Source organism: Leopardus geoffroyi, chromosome A2, assembly GCF_018350155.1.
Source record: "Leopardus geoffroyi isolate Oge1 chromosome A2, O.geoffroyi_Oge1_pat1.0, whole genome shotgun sequence".
In the NCBI taxonomy this organism is placed as follows: Eukaryota; Metazoa; Chordata; class Mammalia; order Carnivora; family Felidae; genus Leopardus; species Leopardus geoffroyi.
In genome coordinates, this window is record NC_059331.1 from 15,905,164 (window position 1) to 15,929,241 (window position 24,078).

The window sequence follows — 24,078 nt, forward strand, 5'->3', positions numbered from 1 at the left end:
ACAGAGCCCGACCCGGGGCTCGAACCCACAAACAGCGAGATCACGACCTGCGCTGAAGTCGAGGCTTAACCGACTGAGCCAGCCAGGCGCCCCATTGTTTCTGTAGGCCTTTGGGCTTCACAGGAGGGCAGCGTGCAGTGGACAGAGGGAACCCAGAAACACCCTGGACCCCCAGTGAGCCAGAAGCAGGCCGTGCCGGCTGCAGAAGCCCTCCCACGACCCCCCTGGGAAAATGTGGGTGAGTGGAAGTGTGTGGTCCGAGCTCAGTCTCTGCGCCCCGGCTGGGCCCCGAGACCCGGGGCCCAGGAGTTGGTGACCGGAAGATGGGTGACCCTCAAGGAAGCTCGGACGCTCTACTGCTCTGCAATCACTTCCTTTCACACATGCAAGGCTGAGGTTGACCTGAGCTCTCCTGCAAGAACCTTCTGGCCAACCCCCCCACCCCCCTGCCCCGGAGCTTCTGAAGGTTCTGTGTTTGTTTCTCCTGCCGATGCCCCTATATTCCCAAGCTGCCTTCTGCTCGGTTTGGTTTGTGGCTGTTCCTCTGAAATGTTTCTGCATTCGTGTATGTGACCTTGAGAGTCTGGAAGGTCACAGGGTATTGGTGTTTGGGGTCAGGTTTTCCTGTGAGCTTAGCGCCTCGAGGAGCAGGGAAAAAGCACCCCAAATCTCCTGGCCCTCCCAAGGCTGAACAAGCCGCTCGGGACCTCGGGGAAACCTCTTTGGGCTCTGCCTGTACATTTGGCCCCAAGGGCGTCCTCATCATCAGCTGAAGCTCGGCAGGCACGGGTCCCTCAGCTGGTGGGATAGTGCAGGAGAAAAGAGGAACTCAGTAGATAGTCTACACTCGGGGGTGGAGAGCAGCCCTGCCCTTCACCCTCTCTGTGGCTTTTGCCAAGTCCCTCGCGGACTCTCCATTTTGTCGTCTGTGATGTGAGCATCCCTGCTGACCTCACGGGCTGCACGATAGACAGATGATAGAATGGGCCAGAAGGCAGTTTGCAACTGCAGTCATCAGACCGGCATCTCCCAGAGTTCTAAGGAATCCTGGTCTTAAAGAATGTTAACAGGTGCTATTTGAAAGAACACATTTCTTTTTTCTACATTAAAAATAGGATTGGGAGGGGCGCCCGGGTGGTTGAGTCGGTTAAGCGTTTGACTTCGGCTCAGGTCATGAACTCATAGTTCGTGAGTTCGAGCTCCACGTAGGGCTCTGGGCAGACAGCTCAGAGCCTGGAGCCCGCTGCAGATTCTGTCTTCCTCTCTCTCTGCCCCTCCCCTGCTTATGCTCTGTCTCTCTCTCTCTCTCAAAAATAAATAAACATTAAAAAAAACTAAAAAAAAAAGAAGAAGAATCATAGGTGGTTGTGTTTACCCTCACATAAATCAGCCCCCATCGTAAGCTTCTCTAAAGCTTAATCTCTCAATTGGTAGGAAGACGTTGCCCTGACCAGAGCACCCAGGAAGGGCTCCCATGGTTCATTGCTTGCACGTGGAGAACGCTCTGGGGTCCCTCCCGGGAAGATCCAAGACTCTGCTGAGTTCCACATTCCCCGTCGACGTAGCCCGAGGTGATTCCGGAACCGTCACCTTTTTAGGCCTCTCCGTGTTGACTTCCCTCTATCGCCATTGCCAACGGCTGGCGTGTTCCACAAGGTAAAGAAATTCTTCGGTTGCTGAAATCACTCTGGGAGAATTCTAAGTCCCCAGCGAGGGGGTGGAGACTGAGCTCAGGGGCGGGTGGCCACTTATCAGACAGAAGCCCCAGCCCCGTCCCGGCCGGCCACCCTCCTTCCCATGAAGGACACTCAGTGTCCACACCAGGCTTCCACCCTCCCCGCTGCTGGAGATGCGGTGACTTTTGAACTTGGGGAGTTTGGAAAGGATAGCGGGGAAGGCTTGGCTCAGCCCTGTCCTCTTCGCCAGGAAAGGGAGCTGCCCGCGGCCCTTGGGGTTGCCTTTGCCTCCGTAGATAAAGCATCCAGTTCTGCGGTTTAGTGAACGGCGTCATGTGTGGCCCCTTAATTTCTTAACATCCTCAGAACCAGAGAGGATAAGGGGGCAGGTGGGGAGGGCAGGGGTGCTTTTTTCTCTTCCGATGATGCTGAGCACCAGAAAACTGAGGTCGGCCAGAAATGCCACGGAAGTTTAGAGGAGGCGCGGGCAGTTCCAAGCACCTGCTACGTTAAGACACCGTCATCGTGGTGGGGCCCTGGTTGGGCCTTTCCCACAAGCAGGCGGGTTTCATGGGCCACCTCACCTGACCCTCCCATAGATGGAGGTGTTGTTCTTACCTCCGTTTGCAGATGAGGAAGCCAAGCACCATTCCGGCTGCCTGGACCCAGGAGTCCAGTCTTTCTAAGCAGAAAAGGATGTCCTCACGGGGAAGCTGGGCCTTCACTGCGGACGGGGTGCAGACCAGCAGAGAGGGGAGAGGGTGAGACTGCCCGAGGCGTGTCTGGACCAGTGAGTCCCCCGTGAGGCTTGAATGGGAGACTTGGGGCGGAAAGAGGGTCCCCAGAAACGTAGCAGGAAGCCTTGGAGTTAGGCAAGGCCTCTGGCATTTTCTAACCCAGCCTCTCATCTGTGGAGGGAGTTTTCCTTATTCTCTGGTCCCTGTGGCTGTGGTCCCTGGCCCCCGGGAGCTGCCCTCGCAGGGCTGAATACGAAGGCCACTCAGGCCATGCGTCCCCAGCTCCATCAGGGGGCTCCCAGGATGGTCCCCCTTGTGGGACACATTGCAGAGACTTCTTGTTCTCTGGGGCAGAAATCTGCCTCGTGGCAGCCTCTCCCCACCCGGGGACGCCCCACAGAGCCCAAGGGAAAGGCCGACTCTCTCATAATATAGCACAACTTCCTATCTCTTTCTTCCTACCAGACGTTTCCGGTTTCTCTAACTCTTCTCTGGCAAGGCTTCTGCTGACCCCCCTGACACTGAAGCCCGGCTACCAAGCTGGCTCAAACTCGAGCCTCTGGGATGTCCATGAGCCCTCCCGACAGACTCCTTCCTTTCTCCCCCCGTCTTTTCTTTGCCATTGGCAGCGTGTGTCACAGTCCCGCGTACCTAAGAGATGTTTGATAGACGCTTGGCGAACTGCTTTGACGTCGTCCACGTGGCCAGTTTGTCAAAGGTCACGCCTCTGAGGTCAGAGCTCTTCCCACAAACGTTGGGTGATGCCTGCGCGGTGCCCAGCGTCACAACAGGCGCCCGGGACCCATCAGCCCATAGAGCCCGCACACGTGTCACGGTGGTAGCCTAGCCACAGCTCATGTTTGCTTAGCCCTGTATATCGTACAGAGTCTTTCTTCCGTATTTATCTTAGTCGATTCCATGGCAACCTGATGATTTACAGGTGAGAAGGCTGAGGTCCAGCACGATCTGCTGATGCAGGTTATGGAGCTATTCAGTCACACGGAAAGGCACTTCTCGGGTCTTCTGGGGACGTCTAACCCTGCGCTCCACCTCGACTCATCAAGGTCTCCTCTAGAGTTCTGGGGAATAACTAGGTTATCCCGCGGTCCTCATCTTGTCTTCGCGGGAAAGTTCTGATTTAATTTAAAAACTCCCTTTGGTATTGAAGTATAATTGACATACAATGTTATATCCGTTGCAGGTGCCCAGCCTAGTGATTCGAACTACATTCCCTACCTTATTTCATGCTCACCACGATAAACGTAGTTACCGTCTGCCACTCGATTTTACTTTTTGCCCCGCCCCCTACCCCGGGTCAAAGCAATGTTTATTCAAGAATTATCTGCCCCCCTCCAAAAAGAGAAAAAGAGAGAGAGAGAGAGAGAGAGGACAATGCCAAGAGAATGCAGAACCCCGAAACGGCTGCTGAACATCAGCAGTGTTCATCTCAAAGATTACTCAACTGAGGGTTTAGTATGTAATTCCAGCAGCAGAAAAGAAGAACTGTACTGAGCTTGATAACTTTCTGAAAACTTGCAGAGCAGCGAGCCTGTTTAAAAGGGGAAGCCGTCTTGTGTCCTACCTTCCCAATGCCTCTGATCAGACGGCTCCTCCATTTCGTGCGTGGCAAGACCTAAGCTGTCCCCGGGTGCATAAAAGACTTTGCTAAAGTAACAGGTACCATTTGCCTTCTTTCTCTTCTCTTCCGGGCAAGAACTTACTACATTGCGATAGAAGTCGCTCGCTTAAAAGTGATTTCCGGGTAGACCGTCAGGTTTCCAGGAACAAGGAGATGGAGAGAGGGGTCCAGGCAGGGCAAGCAGTGCCTCTCCAGAGCGCTCTTGGATTGCGGAGGCAGAGGAGAGGGTGATTTAGTAGGTGGTATGGGGCCAAAGTAGGAGAGTTTGTTGTGACACATGTCCATTTTCTTCTTGCTTTCTCCCACTTTCCTTCTTTCCCCCACCCATGCTGTGATACCCTTGCCTCTCCCAGTCATCCACACTTGGCCTTTTGTACCTCATCAGTCAGCATGCCCACGGCTGGGCCCATCGTGTGTTCTCCATGCCTTCCTAAATTCTCAACTACTGAGGACATGACCGCTCCAAGTTAGCCATTTCGCGTGTATCGATGTTGACTTCGTAAGAAACAGTCCGTGAAAATAGAACTTGCATATACGTGTGTACATACATCTACATAGTGCAGTTGTATATATACATGTGTATTTTAAGTGTTCACTGAAAATCCACCCTAAGTCAGGCTACGATGATGAATCAGTGAATCAAATGATTTGGTCTTCGTGTCTGGATCTACAAGGTTGACTGTTTGTTTTTCCTAGACCTGTCCTAGAGGATAGGGGTAGAAATCCCTCCTAATCTTTTGGGAAACCTTGGATTGATGTGGGTGGAAGTTAACAGTTGTTTGACCGGTGTTTAGAGGGAGGGTGATGGGAGTATGGGGACTTTGGTACAGGGAAGTGATAGGGGTATTTGTAACTCTTTTCAGACGGTGGTGATGATTACATTGAACCAGGTAGGCTGAGTTATTTCTCTTGGGGCAAGAATTGTATGACTCAACAAGAAAAAAGCAGATGTACCCAGCATAAAATGGGTAAAGGGCACCGCCAGATAATTCACAGAAAAGGAAATATGGATGATTACCAATTACAGTTTTAAAAAATGCTCAGTAATTAAACAAATATTAGTTACACAATAATGATGTCTCTTTTGCCCATATCCATGGCCAATTTTTTTTTCTTTTCTGTCTTCTTGGTGTTGATGGATGCTTGCTGAGATTAGAGCCATCACCTACTACTGCCCAGAATATATACATCGCTGAACACTTTCTGGAAGCAATTTGACAAAACGCATCAAGAGACTTAGAAAACAGGTAGAAATTGTGCTTTGGGAAACCTACTCTAAGGAAATAATTAAAAAAAAATACAAAGATGTTTATTACAGTATTATTTATAAAAGTGTAAATCTGGAACAACTTAATCGCACACCAATAAGACAATGATTAAATAGCCATGAATATCTATACAATATGTTGGTGTCTTTTCAAGTTATATTTCCTTTATTTAAAAAATTTTTTAATGTTTATTTATTTTTGAGAGAGAGAGAGAGGACAAGCAGGTGAGGGACAGAGAGAGAGAGAGAGGGAGGCAGAGGATCTGAAGCGGGCTCCACGCTGATGGCAGAGAGCCCGATGTGGGGCTCAAACTTACGAACCATGAGACCATGATCTGAGCTGAAGTCGGACGCTTAACCGACTGAGCCACCCAGAGGCCCCTACAAATTATATTTTCAAATAATTACTAGCCACATGGAACAGGGTGCAAGATATAACATTTAAAATGTCAGAATACAGATGGTCACCTGGGTGGCTCAGTCAGTTGAGCGGTTGACGTTGGCTCAGGTCACAATCTCGTGGTTCATGAGTTCAAGCCCTGCGACAGGCTCCGTGTGGACAGCTCACGAGCCCCGAGCCTGCCTCACATTTCGTGTCTCCCCCTCTCTGTACCCCTCCCCCACTCACACTCTGTCTCTCCCGGTCTCTCAAAATTGAAGAAATGTTAAAAAACAATATCAGAATACAGAAACGATATAAAAGTGTGATATGGTACCTAGAAAGGAGATCTTGGGCAGAGGTTCTTTCTCTGTTTTATGTGGTTTTACCCCAACCATGCTATTTTGACTACACAGTCATGCCTTCCCTATGAAAACATATTCCTCACAATCATCTCTTTCAACTAAATGACAGATCAACCTGCAATACAATTAAAATTCAACCACACTTGAAACACCCCATGTTGAAATATAAAGAGTCAATCTAATCTTTGGGCAAGAAAGTTGGTAAGAATATCCAAAATCACAGGGGCACCCGGGTGGCTCCATCGATTAAGCGTCCGACTTCGGCTCGGGTCAGGATCTCGTAGTCTGTGAGTTCGAGCCCCGCATCCGGCTCTGTGCTAATGGCTTGGAGCCTGGAGCCTGCTTTGGATTCGGTCTCCTTCTCTCTCTGCCCCTCCCCTGCTTGTGCTCTCTCTCAAAAATCAATAAATGTAAAAAAAAAAAAAAATTAAATAAAAAAGAATATCCCAAATCACTTGGCAGGTGGATAAAACCAAGTCACTTAAAATGAACTGACCACACTCCAGCGTGGAGTGTAGCCTTTGCTCTAGTAACTAATGATAATGATCAGCAGATGTGGAAGTCCTTGTGCTGCCCTAAAATACAGTGCTGAGAGGTTCTTGTGTGTTTCCGGGGAGGGAGCTTCCTGGTTCCCACACAACCTGGTAGTTCCCACATATCCTTCCCCAGGTGGGCCTGAGTGTAGTCTCCTCCAATGCCATCAAGTTTCTGCGCTCTGGGAGTCTACTCCCTCTTCTGCAGGAAAAGCTATCACGTCAATCCATCTCAAAGGGACCTAAAACATTGCCTAATCCAAATCTTTCGTAAAAAAGATTAGAGGGACGCCTGGGAGGTTCAGTCCGTTGAGCTTCTCACTCTTGGTTTTGCTCAGGTCATGATCTCATGCTTTGTGCATTCAAGCCAACCTTGGGCTCTGTGCTGACAGTGTGGAACCTGCTTGGGATTCTCTCTCTCTCTCTCTCTCTCTCTCAATCTCTCTCAAAATAAATAAACTTAAAAAGAATCTTAAAAAAAAAAAAAGATTAGAAAACTTGGGTCCAGACCAAAGACAAATACTGGCAAAAACAAAAACAAAAACAAACAACAAAGAAACAAAAACTAAAATTAATCTGAGGATTCGAAGCCTCTTATTTTTCATACAAAACATTCTGAGTTTTGTCAGCCACGGCTGATGTTTCTGGACCTTTCTCACCCTAGTCTGTCCTGTACTCCAGATTGACATTAACCCTCTTAACATGGGGTACCTGGGACAGAACATCATATTTCAAATATGTAGTCTGAACAGTGAGAAGCAGGGCGAAAATTATTTGATTCAGTCCGGAAGTGTTCAGTAAGCAGCTGTCACTTGTCAGGAGTCCTACGGGCACAGTGACCAGTCGCTAGTTCTGCACTGTCCACTCTGGTGACGACTTGCACATGCGGTGACTTCAATTTAAATTGACTACATTTAAGTAAAATGAAAAGGTCAGCCACATTTCGAGCGCTCAACAGCCATTTGGCGAGGGGTGCCTCGTTGGACAACACAGACCCAGAACATGTCCGTCATTGCAGAAGAGTTCTGTTGGGTAGCACCACACCAGATAATTCTTTTGACTATTCCAGGTTCTCTGTAAAAAATTAAAAAAAAAAAAAAAAAAGTGAAAGGTTGGGAGGCCTGGCTTCACTGTATAGTGGGAAGCAATCCAAGTAGCTAGTTGGGAGAGGTAATTGGATGAATAAATGAAGGGGCAGCTGGGTAGAGACGTCGATGGAGAATCAGGTACGTGGATTTCCTTTCTTCTGGGTGATCTATTAATACAGATTAAAACTGAGTTCGCTCTCGGGGCGCCTGGGTGGCGCAGTCGGTTAAGCGTCCAACTTCAGCCAGGTCACGATCTCGCGGTCCGGGAGTTCGAGCCCCGCGTCAGGCTCTGGGCTGATGGCTCAGAGCCTGGAGCCTGTTTCCGATTCTGTGTCTCCCTCTCTCTCTGCCCCTCCCCCGTTCATGCTCTGTCTCTCTCTGTCCCAAAAATAAATAAACGTTGAAAAAAAAAATTAAAAAAAAAAATAAAAATAAAAATAAAATTGAGTTCGCTCTCAGGGTCGCTGTGTCACAGCGTTGACATTCTTTATTTTGCTTCTTGCCTAAGCTCGAGGAGGTTGGAGGGTATGTAACTCAGGGACAGAAAACAGGTTCATAAAATTCAGGAGAGATTTCATGTCCCCTAAGAGTAGGGGAGCCGTAAGAATCAGGGTGGCCCAGGAGCGTCTGCGTGGCTCAGTCAGTTAAGTGTCTGACTCTTGATCTTGGCTCAGGTCTTGATCTCAGGGTTCTCGAGTTCAAGCCCCGCTTTGGGCTCCGCACTGAATGCGAAGCCTACTTAAAAAAAAAAGAAAAAGGAATCACTGTGGCCTGGGTCCTACCTCCAGAAATTCTGATTTAACTATTCAGGGGTACAGCCTGGCATTAGGATTGCAAAATCTCCCCAGCGTTTGCCAAGAGCAGCCAGGGCTGAGAACAATTGCCGTAGCCAACTTCTTCTCTCTGTGGAAATCCCCTCCCGTAATGTCCCTATCAGGCAGCCACCCACCCTCTGCTTAGGTGTCTCTAGTTACAGTTTGCTCAGCACCTCACATGTCATTTGGGATGATCCCCCTCAAGCTCTTTGTTTGTCTTTTTTTTTTTTTTTTTTTAATTTTTTTTTTCAACGTTTATTTATTTTTGGGACAGAGAGAGACAGAGCATGAACGGGGGAGGGGCAGAGAGAGAGGGAGACACAGAATCGGAAACAGGCTCCAGGCTCTGAGCCGTCAGCCCAGAGCCCGACGCGGGGCTCGAACTCACGGACCGCGAGATCGTGACCTGGCTGAAGTCGGACGCTTAACCGACTGCGCCACCCAGGCGCCCCTCTTTGTTTCTCTTTTTAAAAATTTTTTGGATGTTTATTTTTTTGAAAGAGAGAGAAAGAGAGAGAGAGAGAGAGACAGAGCGTGAGCAGGGGAGGGGCAGAGAGAGAGGGAGACACAGAACCCGAAGCAGGCTCCAGGCTCTGAGCTGTCAGCACAGAGCCGACTCGGGGCTTGAACACATGGCCTGTGAGATCATGACGTGAGCCGAAGTTGGACACTTAACCAACTGAGCCACCCGGGCGCCCCTCAAGCTCTTTCTTATGTGGTGTTTGACTTTGCCTCTTGGAACGACCTCCTGTGGTTGACCGTGAATCACATTTAGGTTCTTATCTACACACCAGCACCTCGCTCTCTTTCCTACCCAAAGTGTCTTTTCTCCTAGGTGGATGGATACCTCTGGCTCCTTCAACTCATCTTTACCAGGTAGGGTTTCTTCTCCACTGCATTCCAGTTTGGGCAATGTTCACATTCAGTGTCTTGCCTGGGACCTAGCACGGGGCTCTGGATGTAGTCTCAGACCACTTTAAAATCCCATCACATGCTAACCTGTCATTCTAGCTGACCATAAGGTTAGCATGTGATGGGCTTTGAAAACAAAGCCAAACCCAAAACTTCCTGCCTAAGATCAGCAACAGGCAGCATTGTTTGAAACAGCAAAGCGTATCTGTTGATAGGAGACTGGCTAAATAAACTGGTATATCCACACAGCGGATTCTCTGCAGCAGGAACAAAGAGAACCTTCCACTGCTAAGTGAAAAAAGCAAGGTGCGTGGTGATGATGAATGTAGTGTTCTGCTTTTATGCAGCCAACAGGGTAAGATTAGAAAATATCTACCTGCTTACACTTGTGTATGGAAGCCCTGGGAAGGAAGAGCAGTTACCCACACGGTTGAGCGGGGGTGTTGGGGGGCAATTTTCTGCGTGCCTTCGGAGCCGAGGCCCGGCAGTGTTTGTTGTAGATTACCTTTTCAAGGATGTTTGGTAGAAACGGCCTCGGAAGACAGAACATCTCTCTCCAGGGCAGACAAAGAGTTTTGTTTGCTATCTGGTGAAATTCAAATAATGTTTCCCTCCTGGGCAAAGACTGGGCAGGCTTGTTGTCAGCCCCGTATGAACGACTGGAGGTTCCTGGACTCAGATTCCTCGGCTGTGAGGCAAATCTGCTGTACGTGGCCCCCGTGCGACTTGGGGGCAGGGAGAACCCTGAACTTCAAGTTCACGTGTCTGCTGTGCCACGAGCAATACATCCCGTGTCCTTTATCTAATGGGCACGTGCCTTCTGCTGGTATCCGCGAGGAAGTGGCAGGCTTACTTGTTAGCCTACAGGTTGGGTAAGATCTTAGACCCTTCACAGTTCTTGATGGGGAAGAGACACATGGGGATGTGCTGTAGGATGAGACTTTTTGTTGTGTATCTTCTCATAGCATTAGGTTTTGAACCATATGATTGTGTCTATTACCTACTCAGTCATAAATATCATGACATTTGAAATGAAAATGTTACTCTTGTAAAAAAAAAAAACAACTTTTGTCATGTAAATTTAGATTAAGTTAATGGAAGTTGTCTGCAGATTATGGGAAGTGATGATTTCTTGGCATCCCCAAGGTGGGCAGAATTAAGTGCCCAGTAGAACTCTCCTGATTCCTGGTTCCATAATTTGCCAGGAATTAATCTATTATCTATCTATCTATCTATCTATCTATCAATCATCTGTCTCTGTCTCTATCCCCTACCTGTCATCTTTGTGAGAGATAATCTGACCTCTGATACCTCTCTGTCGGTAAGGAAATGGATTAATATAACCCGGCGTTCCCATCAGGTTATTTAATTTGGTTGAGGTCCAAACTTATTCGTAGAAATTCAAAGTCCTCATTTAGTATAACTAAAGATGTTAACGAAGGCTGAAATGTCTGGTTGAAACCATTGGATAGCAATCATTGTAAGTTTTCTAGAACCTTGGGTAATGGACCACAGACCGGATATTTGTGGAAAGAGAAGCATTTCTGTTCAGATGGAAGAAATATTTGCTCTTCTGAAGTCATATTTTACTACCTTGGACAAGATCTTAGACATTTTGGAAGGGCCCAAAAACTTGAAAAACAAAGGTCAACGGGTGGAGGGGAGGAGAGTTCATATACAGTTCTAGGCGTGTATTAATATACACGCTGGGCCAGTGTTCTAGATGCTCTCGAACATGTTAGTTCAGATAATCCTCACCTCACTCCTCAGTCCACGGAATACATTCTTTGCTTGGCTTCTGGGACGCCAGCTCTCCTGGTTTGGCTCCTACCTCACCGTCCACTCCTTCTGAGTCTCCCGTGCTGCATCCTCCTTGTTCTTCTGAACTCTGAAATTTTTTTTTTTTTTTGAGAGAGCTAAAGAGACAAAGCACTACACACCCACAAGCCAGAGTAGTGACTTTACTAAACTGACGTAATCATTCGGCCTGCAGCCTTCTACCTGCCGTTCCTGGTTTTAAGCAAACTCCCCTGCTGTCAAGGATCAGCACTCTTCATCAGTAGGCACAGCAGATTTCCCCTTCAGTGAAGTTTCATTACAAAATGGATTTAAAAAAAAAAAAAAATTTTAACGTTTATTTATTTTTGAGACAGAGAGAGACAGAGCATGAACGGGGGAGGGGCAGAGAGAGAGGGAGACACAGAATCGGAAGCAGGCTCCAGGCTCTGAGCCATCAGCCCAGAGCCCGACGTGGGGCTCGAACTCACGGACCGCGAGATCGTGACCTGGCTGAAGTCGGCCGCTTAACCGACTGAGCCACCCAGGCGCCCCCAAAATGGATTTTTTTCAAAAAATGTGTATTTATTTATTTTGAGACAGAGGAGCGTTGCGGGGGCATGCGTGGGGGGGAGGGGCAGAGGGAGAGGGAGAGAGAAGAGAATCCCCAGCGGGCTCCATGCTGCCCGTGCAGAGCCCTAGGCAGGCTCGATCTCACCTGAGCCAAAATCAAAAGCCGGATGTTTAACCAACTGAGCCACCCAGGCGCCCCTACAAAACGGGTTTCACATTAGCCGCATCGTTTTTCACCCAGCCGACAAGAACTCGTTCGCCTTTACTTCTAAAAGCATTCAGGGGGTGCCTGGGGGGGCTCAGTTCGGTTGAGCATCTCACTTGGGCTCAGGTCATGATCTCACAGCTTGCGAGTTCGAGCCCCGGTTGGGCTCTGTGCTGTCAGCACAGAGCCTGCTTCGGATCTTCTGTCTGCCCCGCCCCCGTCTGCCCCTTCCCTGCTTGTGCTCTCTCTCTCTCAAAAATAAATAAATCTTAAAAGCAAAAAAAGCATTCAGACAAGTCCGAGAAACATTGCAAACGATTAGCTCAGGGTATATCTCTGGCTTTGGCTGCCATAGACTGTAGCTCTAATATTGTGGAGAGTCATGCCTTCCACATACAGTAGACATCCACAGTGAGGAGGTGATGCCCAGAGAAAGGAGTCCACCATCACGCCAAAGGTCCCCGTCTTGTGGGCAGATGCTGACGGGCAGGTGAGGCTATACAGAGCCCAGGTTTCTTTGAGTCAAGAACACTGCGGATCAAGTCCCAACTTAGCCGTTTGCTCTCTGTGTGATCATAAGTTAGGGAATTTCTCTGAGAGGGAGACACGGAATCCGAAGCAGGCTCCGGGCTCTGAGCTGTCAGCGCAGAGCCCGACACGGGGCTCGAACCCACAGAACCGTGAGATCGTGACCTGAGCCGAAGTCGGACGCTTCACCGACTGAGCCACCCAGGCGCCCCGAAATGTTCATTTTCTAATCCCTTCAAGACCACATGTATTCAGAAAGTCTCCTGTTTTTATCTTTTTCCGGCTTAGGTCCAATGGTTTAGTGGAATGCATGCAAATGGAATCAGGAATATTGAAGAATATGTGACAAAGGTGATGTTTGAAGCCTGAGGAGGAGAGGGTGGTTATTCACCCATTTACAGAGAAGGAAAATAAATGGCACTTCGTGCCACATGTGAAACTACATTCACAGCGGGTTAGAGATGCGTAGGTATGAAATGTTGAACCGCAAAGGTACTAAGATATATACAAACATTCATGACATCTGGGATGTGGATGTCCTCACGGAATGGAACCCCAATGCGATAATAGCGTGGGTTTTAGAGCAAAAGGGCACAGGATCAAGTCCCAGTTCTGCTGTGAGGCTATTCTGCACAGAATAGCCTCAGGCAACTGACCAAGCTTTGCCAAGCCTCTGTTTGCTCATCTATAAAGTGGGGATGGGAAAACCTACCTTGCAAAGTTGTGAGATCAAGCAAACTATGTGAAATGTTTGGCCTAAGGGAAGGTTCAGTTATCATAGACTTTTTTTTAATGTTTATTTATTTTTGAGAGAGAGAGAGAGAGAGAGAGTGGAGGAGGGGCAGAGAGAGAAAGAGAGAGAGGGAGAGAAGGAAAAAGGATCCCAAGCAGGCTCCTGGCTGACAGCAGAGAGCCTGATGCAGGGCTCCAACTCACGAGCCGGGAGATCATGACCTGATCTGAAATCAAGAGTCGGCAGCTCAACCGTCTGAGCCACCCGGGTGCCCCCTAAAGAGAAATTTCTAAGAAAAATCTCCCTTCCCCCCGTCTGGTGGTTGTATGTTAACTCCACCCAAGCTCAAAGAGGAAAACCAAACATTAAGATCTTTAAAACAAAATTCAAATGCTCTACGTCATGTGACTTCCAGGTCAAGTTTCTTAGATCTCAGGTTGTGGTTTCAGGTGCTGATGAGTACGCGCTTCAGCTTATAATTTGCCCACGTTTTCAACCCACTTACCTTGAGAAGGCGTGTTTGCCAAATCTTCCAGCTGTCCTTGCTAGAAGAAGGCATCTGCCATTAGTGACAGTTTAATTGATAAGGGAATTTAGACAACTTCCACATCTTACAACTTTAAAAATTACCTGGGACGCCTGGGTGGCTCAGTCGGTTAAGCATCCGACTTCGGTTCAGGTCACGATCTTAAGGTGAGTTCGAGCCCCGTGTCGGGCTCTGCGCTGACAGCTCAGAACCCTGGAGCCTGCTTCGGATTCTGTGTCTCCCTCTCTCTCTGCCCCTCCACTGTTCATGCTCTGTCTCTCTCTCAAAAATAAATGAGCATTGGGAGGCCTGGGTGGCTCAGTCGGTTAAGCGTCTGACTTTGGCGCAGGTCATGATCTCACGGTCTGTGAGTTCGAGCCCCACATCGGGCTCTGGGCTGATGGCTCAAAGCCTGGAGCCCGTTTCTGATTCTGTGTCTCCCTCTCTCTCTGCCCCTCCCCTGTTCATGCTCTGTCTCTGTCTCAAAAATAAATAAACGTTAAAAAAAATAAATAAATAAATAAATAAATGAGCATTTAAAAAGTTTTTAAAAATTACCGTCCCCCCTCCTTCTACAACTATTTTCATTATTTGCTCATTGCTTTTTATATGCATACGGTTTCACGATGTCGCGGTCTTACTACACCCACTTTATATTCTCTTCATTTCCCACGACCACTTGTTGGTGACTCCACCTGGTTCTAGTGAACTAGTTTTGGTGACTGTAGAATAATCTATTGCATCAGTGGACTACGATTTGTTCAAAATCTCCTTCACGTGTCAAACCTTTCAACAGTTTCCATGTCTCTTGTTTCTTTCTGTTACGAAACGAGGCCACAAGGAACATCTGTACCTTGTGATTTGATTTGGCGGATTTCTTCCCCTTGGGGTAAATTCCTCAGAGTAGACTCTCTCGCTCAAAGCCACGTGTACCTTGTTGATTCTTGCTGTTTATAACATTTCAAAAACTTCTTGAACCAAGTTACATTACATCAGCAATGTCTTATTGTTCTCGGCTTGCCCCAACCTCACCAGCATTGATGGAGTGACATCACTTAGTTTTTTTTTTTTTTAATGTTTATCTATTTTTGAGAGAGAGTGCAAGCGAGGGAGGGGCAGAGAGACAGGGGAACCGAGGTTCCAAAGCACGGAGCTGACAGCAGAGAGCCTGATGTGGGGCTCGAACTCACGAACGGTGGGATCATGACTCGGGCTGAAGTCGGAGGCTCAACTGACTGAGCCGCCCAGGCGCCCCTACTTTTTTTTTTTTTTTTTTTGACATTCCAAACTTCAATATATTTTCTAAAGAAGAGTCTCTAATTCTAGATGAGGGGGGCAGGGGGAGGGCTCCTCTCCTTCTGACTCCAGGAATTGCCAGAGGAAGAGTCCAAGGTCACCGAAGGAAGCAGTTGTGCTCGGGGGTTCCTATCTCCCCCATCCAGGCTTTGACCAGAGTTAGAGGGTGTGAAGGGCTGTTTGATAAATTGGGGAGGGGGCCCTCGCAGACCCTCCTCTCTGCAAGTCGCTTTCTTATTCACATGGGTGGCCGGCACAGTTAAGCTGGTGGTCAGGGGGAAAAATCATTTCATCTGTACCCTCGAGTGTCCCTGGGTTTGTCCATGGCACGGACACGGAGTCAAGGAGCAGTGTGTCTGCTCAGTGCCTGTCAGTTCAGGAGAAGGTGCCAGAAGCCTGATGACGTGGCAGCCACAGAGGGCCCCCCACTCCAGCCAGGGCTGCAGAGGTCACTATGCCCAGGGATGATTGAGAATGAATGGATCGTGAGGCCATGAGCCACAAAACAGCAGGTGCCAGCAGAAAGTTCAGGGTCGGGACCAGGTGGCCCTTCCTCAGCAGACACCAGCCACATGACTAGGACTGACAGAAGACCAGGGCGCCTTCTTCCCACTCCCCCCTGCAGGCCCCTCCCCCATATCTCCACCGCCATCTTCGAAAGGCCCAATGAGAGGAGATGAGAAACCAAAATTAATAAGCTGGCAACGTAAACAGGATGAGAAAAACTAAAGCCGTCCTTCAAATGAGTGGGTCAGGCTAAGTTTAAACCACTCTGGACTGCAATTTGTGACTCCTTTTTCCTGCTGCCCAGTGGAAAGCTGGTAAGATCCAAATCGTTTTCAGAGACTGAAGAAACTTCATTTGCGTTGCGGAGCTGAGGTGCCCTGTGAGCAGTTTTAGAGAACCAGCTAAGGTAGTAGGAATGCAGTTTTTGGTAAAACTTGCACCCATGCATGCATATCTGCATCAAGAAATGCTCATAGTGGTGAAATCTGGGGTGGTTTTTACTTTTGTGTTTTTGCTTTTCTTTACTGTTGCTGCCTGTTGGCTGTTACTGTACCATCCTTCCAAAAATGCAAAAAGACCTTTTTTTAAAAAATGTTTATTTATTTTGAGAGACGGAGTGCAAGCAGGGGAGGGGCAGAGGGAAAGGGAGAGAGAGAGAATCTTAAGTAGGATCCACACCCAACGTTGAGCCGGACATGGGGCTCGATCCCACGACCCTGAGATCATGACCTGAGCTGAAATCAAGAGTCGGATGCTCAACCAACTGAGCCACCCAGGTGCCCCCAAAAAGACATTTTTGAAAGCCTAATTCAAACCTCTTGACAATTTCAGACCTAAATATTCATTTTGCTCTGGACTATGGAGACAGATGAAAACCATTTCAGTTTTCGTATCTCTGACCCCATGTAATTAGTCATCAAAGGACTTGGCTTCTGACTCCAGAGAACCTGCATCCCTCCCTGTGCCTTGCACCCCAGAACCCCCAAAAGATTCTACAGTCGGATCGTGGTCATGTTGAAAGTGACACACAAATTAAAGTTATGACCATCGAGTTGAACAAAACCCCAGTGAATTTTTTTTTTTTTTTAATTTGACTTGTTTTTAGATCAGCCTCAGAGAAAAGGAAAGATAATAGAAATATTAAGTAGGGGCTTCTATACTTTTGCTCTTGGGAGCAAGTGACTCTGTTTATTTTTTGCTTTCGGCATTAAAGTTTACAGGCATGCTCTCTGTGATTATAAATGCGTGATGGACAAAATAATGGGTATTTTTTTCCCTCAGAGGCTGTGGATTGTGCCATCAGGGGTAAGAATGCTGAAAAGATCATACAATCAGCTGTTTTTCAGTGCCGTTTTCCACCTCAAAGCCTGAGTGTGTTACTTATCAGTGTGCTGCCCTAGGACAGAGCCATGAAAATAGATTAAGTTCTATCTAAGAGACCCTATTTCTTCCTACGTTGACATGAAACATCTTCTCATTGCCTTCCTTTTGGTTCTGCTTCTACGAATTTTACAGCTTTTTTTTTTTTTTAATTTTTTTTAACGTTTATTTATTTTTGAGACAGAGAGAGACACAGCATGAACGGGGGAGGGGCAGAGAGAGAGGGAGACACAGAATCGGAAACAGGCTCCAGGCTCTGAGCCATCAGCCCAGAGCCCGACGCGGGGCTCGAACTCACGGACCGCGAGATCGTGACCTGAGCTGAAGTCAGACGCTCAACCGACTGAGCCACCCAGGCGCCCCCAGCTTTTTTGATCTTACTTGATCCTGAACATAACTTCAAGTGGTATCATGATCCTTACGTGCGGGATGAGTAAATGAGGCTCGGAGTTCAGCTCTCACCCCCAAGTCCTACAGCTGGTGGCAGGAACGGCCAGGGATGCCTCCCGCCCGTGTCCAATCTCGCTTTGACTACCCAGGACCTTGACAGGTGCTGACCTTTGGGGTCCCAGTATTTTATTAAGAAGCAAAGACAGTGCCTCACCATTGGCTCTAATTACTGCACTCCTGAGATTGACCTTGAGAAATGCCACTGACTTATGGTCACATCCTTATACTTGTCCCTTCCTCAGAGAAAGGAGAAAGTCAGTAGGACTTCTTCCAAGGAGACAGGGCAGAGATGAACAGGAACTCCTTCCTCATCTGTCTTTCCTTCTTCTCCAGTGAAGTCTGTGATCTTAAAAGCAGGCACTGGCTTTAGGGATCCTTGTTTAAAAAACATCAAATCTGGGGCGCCTGGGTGGCGCAGTCAGTTAAGCGTCCGACTTCAGCCAGGTCACGATCTCGCGGTCCGTGAGTTCGAGCCCCGCGTCGGGCTCTGGGCTGATGGCTCAGAGCCTGGAGCCTGTTTCCGATTCTGTGTCTCCCTCTCTCTCTGCCCCTCCCCCATTCATGCTCTGTCTCTCTCTGTCCCAAAATAAACGTTAAAAAAAAAAAACAAAACATCAAATCTGCTAAGAAATTCCGTTAGCCTAACCCTCCTACTCGGCAGGGACTTTATGAAGCAGGGACTCTAGGGGGTCTGCTGTTGGCATATGACTGGATTATCTCAGCATTATGAGAAGCAGGAAAAGGGAAGCAGCCTTTGTTTATTGCTTATAACTGTAATCACTATAAGAGTTGGTAATAACTGGAATGGTGAGGTCTTTCAAAGTTAAACAGTTTTTTTAATGTTTATTTATTTTATTTTATTTTACTTTTTATTAAAAAAATTTTTTTGACACTTATATATTATTGAGAGACAGAGCATGAGCAGGGGAGGGGCAGAGAGAGGGGACACAGAACCCGAAGCAGGCTCCAGGCTCTGAGCTGTCAGCACAGAGCCCGACGCGGGGCTCGAACTCATGGACCGCAAGATCACGACCTAAGTCAAAGTCGGACGCCCGGCCAACTGAGTCACCCAGGTGCCCCAAAAGTTAAACTTAGTGATTTTTTTGTTTTTGAATCTAGTGAGGAGAAAACTGGACAATGAAACTGAAAATCTAGCCTGAACTTTTATATTTACTTGTTAGAGGATTTGGAGTAAATTACTAAACTGCTTCGAGGTTGAGAGTTTCCCCATCAGCTCTGATGAACGGCGCATTGTTAAGGGGCCACCGAGAGGGGTAGTTCTTTGTAATAATAACAATCACTATGATTGCAACCATTTGGTTTTGAAACAGGCAAGATGATTTCAAAAGTCGTATATAAACTGTAAAACATAAAATTCAAAATGCCTGAAAAGATATGGCGACAATAATCAGTATAATATTATTATTATCATCACTCTCCAGCCTGCTTTTTCCTGTTTTGTGTTTCTTCAAACGCCTGCAGAAATGAACGCCTTCTTTCTTCACCCCATCCACCACCTTTCTGTTTCTTTTCCCTTGGTGAACCGCACTGACTTTCAAAACTTCACATCTTTCATGCCTGATGCCTCCCCGCACAGCATCCCGGACATACTTCTAAACATGCGCTAAAGATCATTTAAGTATCTAGGTTGTATCTAGGTTGTTTAATCATATGTGGTTTTGTGGGTAAATGGATAAATCAATGGGCGTGGCTCGCCTAGGGTGACCGTACCTAATTGTGGGGTTGTTTTTTGTTTTTGTTTTTGTCATCGTCGTCGTCGTCGTTGTCTTTCTATCATAGGGACAATGGAGGCTTTGATGGCCGGAACTGAGACGGTGACAGCGGATGCGTCTGTCAGGACCACACTGTTCGACTATGAGTTCTCGCTGCCATGTGAGAAAATCAATGTCAAGGAGCTGGGGTCCCGCCTCTTGCCCCCACTGTATTCCCTGGTGTTCGTGGTTGGTCTGCTGGGCAACGCGATGGTGGTGGTGATCCTCACAAAATACAGGAGGCTCCGGATCATGACCAACATCTTCCTGCTCAATTTGGCCATTTCTGACTTGCTCTTCCTGTTCACTCTGCTGTTCTGGATTCACTACAGCAGGTGGAACGAGTGGGTGTTCGGCCACTTCATGTGTAAGCTCCTCTCCGGGCTTTATTACATGGGCTTGTACAGCGAGATTTTCTTCATCATCCTGCTGACCATAGACCGGTACCTGGCCATCGTCCACGCCGTGTTCGCCCTGCGGACCCGGACCGTCACTTTCGGTATCATCATGAGCGTCCTCACCTGGGGCCTGGCAGGGATAGCAGCCCTCCCTGAATTTATCTTCCATCAGTCCCAAAATGATGCTGAACAGTACATCTGTTTGCCTCTTTATCCAGGAGGCCAAGAGGATAACTGGAAGCGTTTCCATGCTCTGAGCATGAACATCCTCAGTCTGGCCCTGCCTCTGCTCATCATGGCCGTCTGCTACGCGGGAATTATTAGGACACTGCTGAGATGCCCCAATAAAACCAAGTACAAGGCCATCCGGCTCATTTTTGTCATCATGGTGGTCTTTTTCATGTTCTGGGCCCCCTACAACCTGGTCCTCCTTCTCTCTGCTTTCCAAACGATCTTCTTTGAGGTCAGTTGTGAGCAGAGCAAATGGCTCGATGTGGCCATGCAGGTGACAGAGGTGATCGCCTACACGCACTGCTGCGTTAACCCCGTCATCTACGCCTTCGTCGGCGAGAGGTTCCGGGAGCACCTCAGCCACTTCTTCCGCAGGCACGTGGCCACCAACCTGGGCAAATACATCCCGTTCCTTCCCAGCGAGAAATCAGACCGAGCCAGCTCTGGCTCCCCATCAACGGGGGAACAGGAGCTCTCGTTTGTCTTTTAGGCCAGATGCGGAAAATTACCTAAAGCGGAGGCGCCGGGCAGATGAAGGAAACACATTAAGTCCATCGCGTTGACCTTAACGCCAGCCCTTTGAACTTCTAGCTCGATGCCGAAACTTGTAAAGACATTAAAGTGTATACACAATGGGGTCAGCAGACCCGTGTGCCCCGGGCGTTAACGGGGGTCACTAGTTAGTCAGTTCACTTGCCGTCCACACAGAAGTTTGCTCGGTTCTCAGAAGAGTTACATCCAGTGTAACGTACCCAAGTGTTAGCTAGTCACTATATGCAGCTATGAGCAGGTAAATCATTTTATAGTTTAAACCTTAACTTTAGCCAGCTGTTGCATAAATGAAACGTGTTTCACAAAATACAATAAATCAGTCGCAATACTTTTAATGTGCCTAGCTCTCTCCTTGCTTGATGAAAAGGCTTTTCCTTCTTTTTTTAGCTTATGTATATGTACTCTCCAGCAGCATAATGGCACGTCACCTTTGTTCCGAGTATTCTTTTTTCTTTGAAGTTTATTTATTTATTTTAAGAGAGAGAAAGAAACTCCGACACAGGCTCCTCACTGGCAGCACAGAGCCCGACGCGGGGCTCAAACGCACGAACCCTGAGATCATGGCTTGAGCCAAAACCAAGAGTCAGAAACGTAACCGACTGAGTCACCCAGATAGCTTTCTTCCCTCTTTTTCTTTTTTTTTAAGATTTTATTTTTAAGTAATCTCCACACCTAACACGGGATTTGCACTCACCACCCTGAGATCCAGGCGCACGTTCTATTGACTGAGCCAGCCAGGCGCCCCTCCACTCCTGCCCTGAGTATTCTTAATAGTGAATGGATTTCCTGTTTACACCGAATGACCAAATTTCCCATGAGCGACTCAACAGAAGAATTGTGATTTGATATGTTCAGCGTAGAGAATAAAGGCCCTGCTGGTAGAAACTTCTCAGAGCCCTGCAATGTGCAGACACTGTCCTCTTAAACACCAAGCTCACCGTTCGTCCTGCAACTGTGCTTAAGGTGAGGTGGACAGGACGCGCTAACATTGCTTTCGGTTAAGTGAAGGATGAAAAAAGTGTGTGAGACAAACAATCCCTGACCTGTGAACTCTTCCATCTGGTAGGGGGTGTGAGACAGAGACAGATGACTCCAGAACAAAGAGGAACACACTCAGGGCTCTGCCTGGGCCAGGGAGGGAGAGACCATTTCTAGCTGGAATCTGAGGCAGAAAGACTTCACAGAGGAAGTGGCTTTTGAGCAGGTCTTTGAAAAAAGGACAGGATTTGGAAAGGGAAGGGATATGGGGGAGATAGCCAAAGCCAACAGAATGCCCAATACAAAGGTGAGGGGGGAGGGCACAAACTCACGTGGACTGTAGGGCAGGGTGGGAAGGTTGCAATGGGCCATGGATTTCAGGCAAAGCATCTTGGGCTTTTCTGGGAAGACAAAGGGAGCTACTGAAGGGTTTAGAGCAGGGGAGAAGAACAATCCTCGTGGTGCATTAGGAAGATAGATCCAGTGATACAGGATGGAGTAAAGACCCCAGAATCATGCAGGGACGTGGGTTAGAAGACAAGGGTACGTGTGAGGCAAAGCGAGATCAACGGCTAATAAGAGAGGGGCCAGAAGAACCCAGAGAGGAATTTGGCCAAGAGGCACCATGACAGAGGAGTCAAAGCACCAGGAGCAATAGAAGACCGATTGAAAACAAGAAAGCAAAGACCAAACAGAATGTATCATATGTCAAAAAGGAAAGAGAAAGAAAGAAAGAAAGAAAGAAAGAAAGAAAAGAAAGAAAGGAAGAAAGAAAGAAGGAGAGACACATGCGGATTATTTGCTGGGCTCGGGTGGGCTGCCTATCTCTTAAAGGATGGGAAAGGAAGCAGGGGTAGCCTTGGGTGTCTTTGGGAAGAAATGTGAGTGCAGAACACAAGCGTGACTTTCCTCCAAAACTGCTTGTGCCTTTTGGCTTGTGGACTGTGGAACCACATTACCAATGAAAGATAGACACAAACCTTTAGAATTATATATTTAAAAGAAGAAGAAGAAGAAGAAGAAGAAGAAGAAGAAGAAGAAAAGCTAGGCTGCTCTTCAGATGTGGTATCCATTCCACCAGCCACGAGGGCATTGGGAACTTTGAAGTACCTTTGATCTCTTTTGTGGTTCAGCCAGAATGTACTATAAAGAGCAATCATGTGAAGACTTAACTACACATCACAGGGTTTCCTCTCGCATTGGGAAGTGACATCTGTCCTTAGGTAAGCACAGGTGCGGAATATAGGTGTTGGTTCATATCCCCAGACCCCTGAGAGCTTTTAGGAGCCCTGTGACCTACACGGGACCGCACATAACCAAATCATGGGCCCAGCATGCTCCGTTTGGCCCCCCAGTCCCAACACTGTCCAACAGAACTAACTACGGCGATAGAAATGTTCTCAACCTGCATTGCCCAATAGGTCCACCAGTCTTTGAAATACTGAATTTTTAATTTGTTAAGGTTTATTTACTTTTGAGAGACAGAGAGAGACAGAGAGGGAAGGGGAGGACAGAGAGAGAGGGGTACAGAGGACCCGAAGCAGGCTCCATGCCGACAGCAGAGAGACTGACATGGGGCTCGAACCCACAAACCACGAGATCGTGACCTGAGCCGAAGTTGGATGCTTAATCAACTGAGACAACCAGGCATCCCTGAATTTTTCACCCCTGCCACCTTGTCTCTTTGTATCTATTCCACCTACACATCAAGCTTCCGGGAGCCAGCTAACACTCATCTTCAACACTGTGTGACAGATCAGGGGAAATACCAGGGGCTGTAAAGACGAATAAGACCCACTTCTAGGAAACTCACTCACTGTTCAGTGGAAGACACCCATCTGAATCCAATGGTGATAATGGAACATGGTGGGTATTTCTCCTGTAACAGAAAGCGGAAGGGTGACGTGAAGCCAAGTGCGCACGGAAAGTCACCTTCTGCTTCGGTGGGGTTCTCCCAAGAGCAGTTCCTGAGCGATGATTTGAGAGCAAAGAGTTTATTTGGAAAGTGCTGGGAACTCCGGTGGGGAGCGGGGAAGGAAGACAGGAAGGGGAGGGTGCTAGCAGAGGGTTCATTTTGAAGTACCTTCTGCCGGGGCGGGGGGGGGGGGGTGACTGGAGCGCCAAACCACTGGAAGACCTGTGGCCACAGGGTAACTCCTACTCAGCTATCCCGCTGGAGGGGGGAGTCGGGGTATTTATATTCTGCCCTGTCAGTCACTGGCTGATGGCTGCTCCCAGGGGATGTTAATTCCCCAGCACTTCCGGCCTGACTGGCTCTGGCAGATGCTTTTTTCCAGCTGGGGGGAGAGCTCCCAGGCAACACGATGTAGATGCTGGATGTTGGAAGCCATCTGGGCACACTCAGTTAAGGCTGCAGGGATAACGCATCGGCCACATATTTGAACATGTTTGTGAACAACTTTCTGGTGAAGCCAAGGGTGGACGTGAGAGTGGTGTCCAGGCAGGTGGGTCAATGTGTCAGAAGGCACAAAGGCACAAAAGGGCACTACAGAGAGCCCGCTGTGGCAAGCCTAGGAGTCACCCAGACAATGGCAGGTGGCCTTGAACAAGCCTCAGCTTTGACTCCCTGCTCCTCCTTCTCTCCATGGAGCATCACAGTCTGCTAGTTTTTTTTTTTTTTTTAAGTTTATTTGTGTATTTTGAGACAGAGAGAAAGCAGGATCAGGGGAAGGGCAGAGAGAGAAAGAATCCCAGGCAGCCTCCTCAATTTCAGCATCGTGCCCGATGCGGGGCTTGAACTC

The 24,078-nt window shown here is 48.1% G+C and overlaps 1 protein-coding gene across 3 annotated transcripts; it reads left to right on the top strand.

The window, feature by feature from the left end:
- Positions 1 to 2,536: 2,536 nt before the first annotated feature.
- On the top strand, positions 2,537 to 20,673 carry LOC123605572 (C-C chemokine receptor type 3-like). Of its 3 annotated transcripts, none has more exons than XM_045492634.1 (5): positions 2,537 to 4,090; positions 4,406 to 4,588; positions 5,209 to 5,299; positions 9,335 to 9,375; positions 19,186 to 20,673. In XM_045492634.1, the coding sequence occupies exons 4-5, from the start codon at positions 9,339 to 9,341 to the stop codon at positions 20,274 to 20,276; spliced, it is 1,128 nt and encodes a 375-aa protein (XP_045348590.1). In that variant the 5' UTR covers positions 2,537 to 4,090; positions 4,406 to 4,588; positions 5,209 to 5,299; positions 9,335 to 9,338; the 3' UTR covers positions 20,277 to 20,673. The 3 variants fall into 3 exon arrangements, with proteins under 3 accessions (XP_045348590.1, XP_045348591.1, XP_045348593.1); XM_045492635.1 differs by having other exon boundaries at positions 4,406 to 4,551; XM_045492637.1 differs by lacking the exon at positions 4,406 to 4,588.
- The last annotated feature ends 3,405 nt before the right edge of the window (positions 20,674 to 24,078 follow it).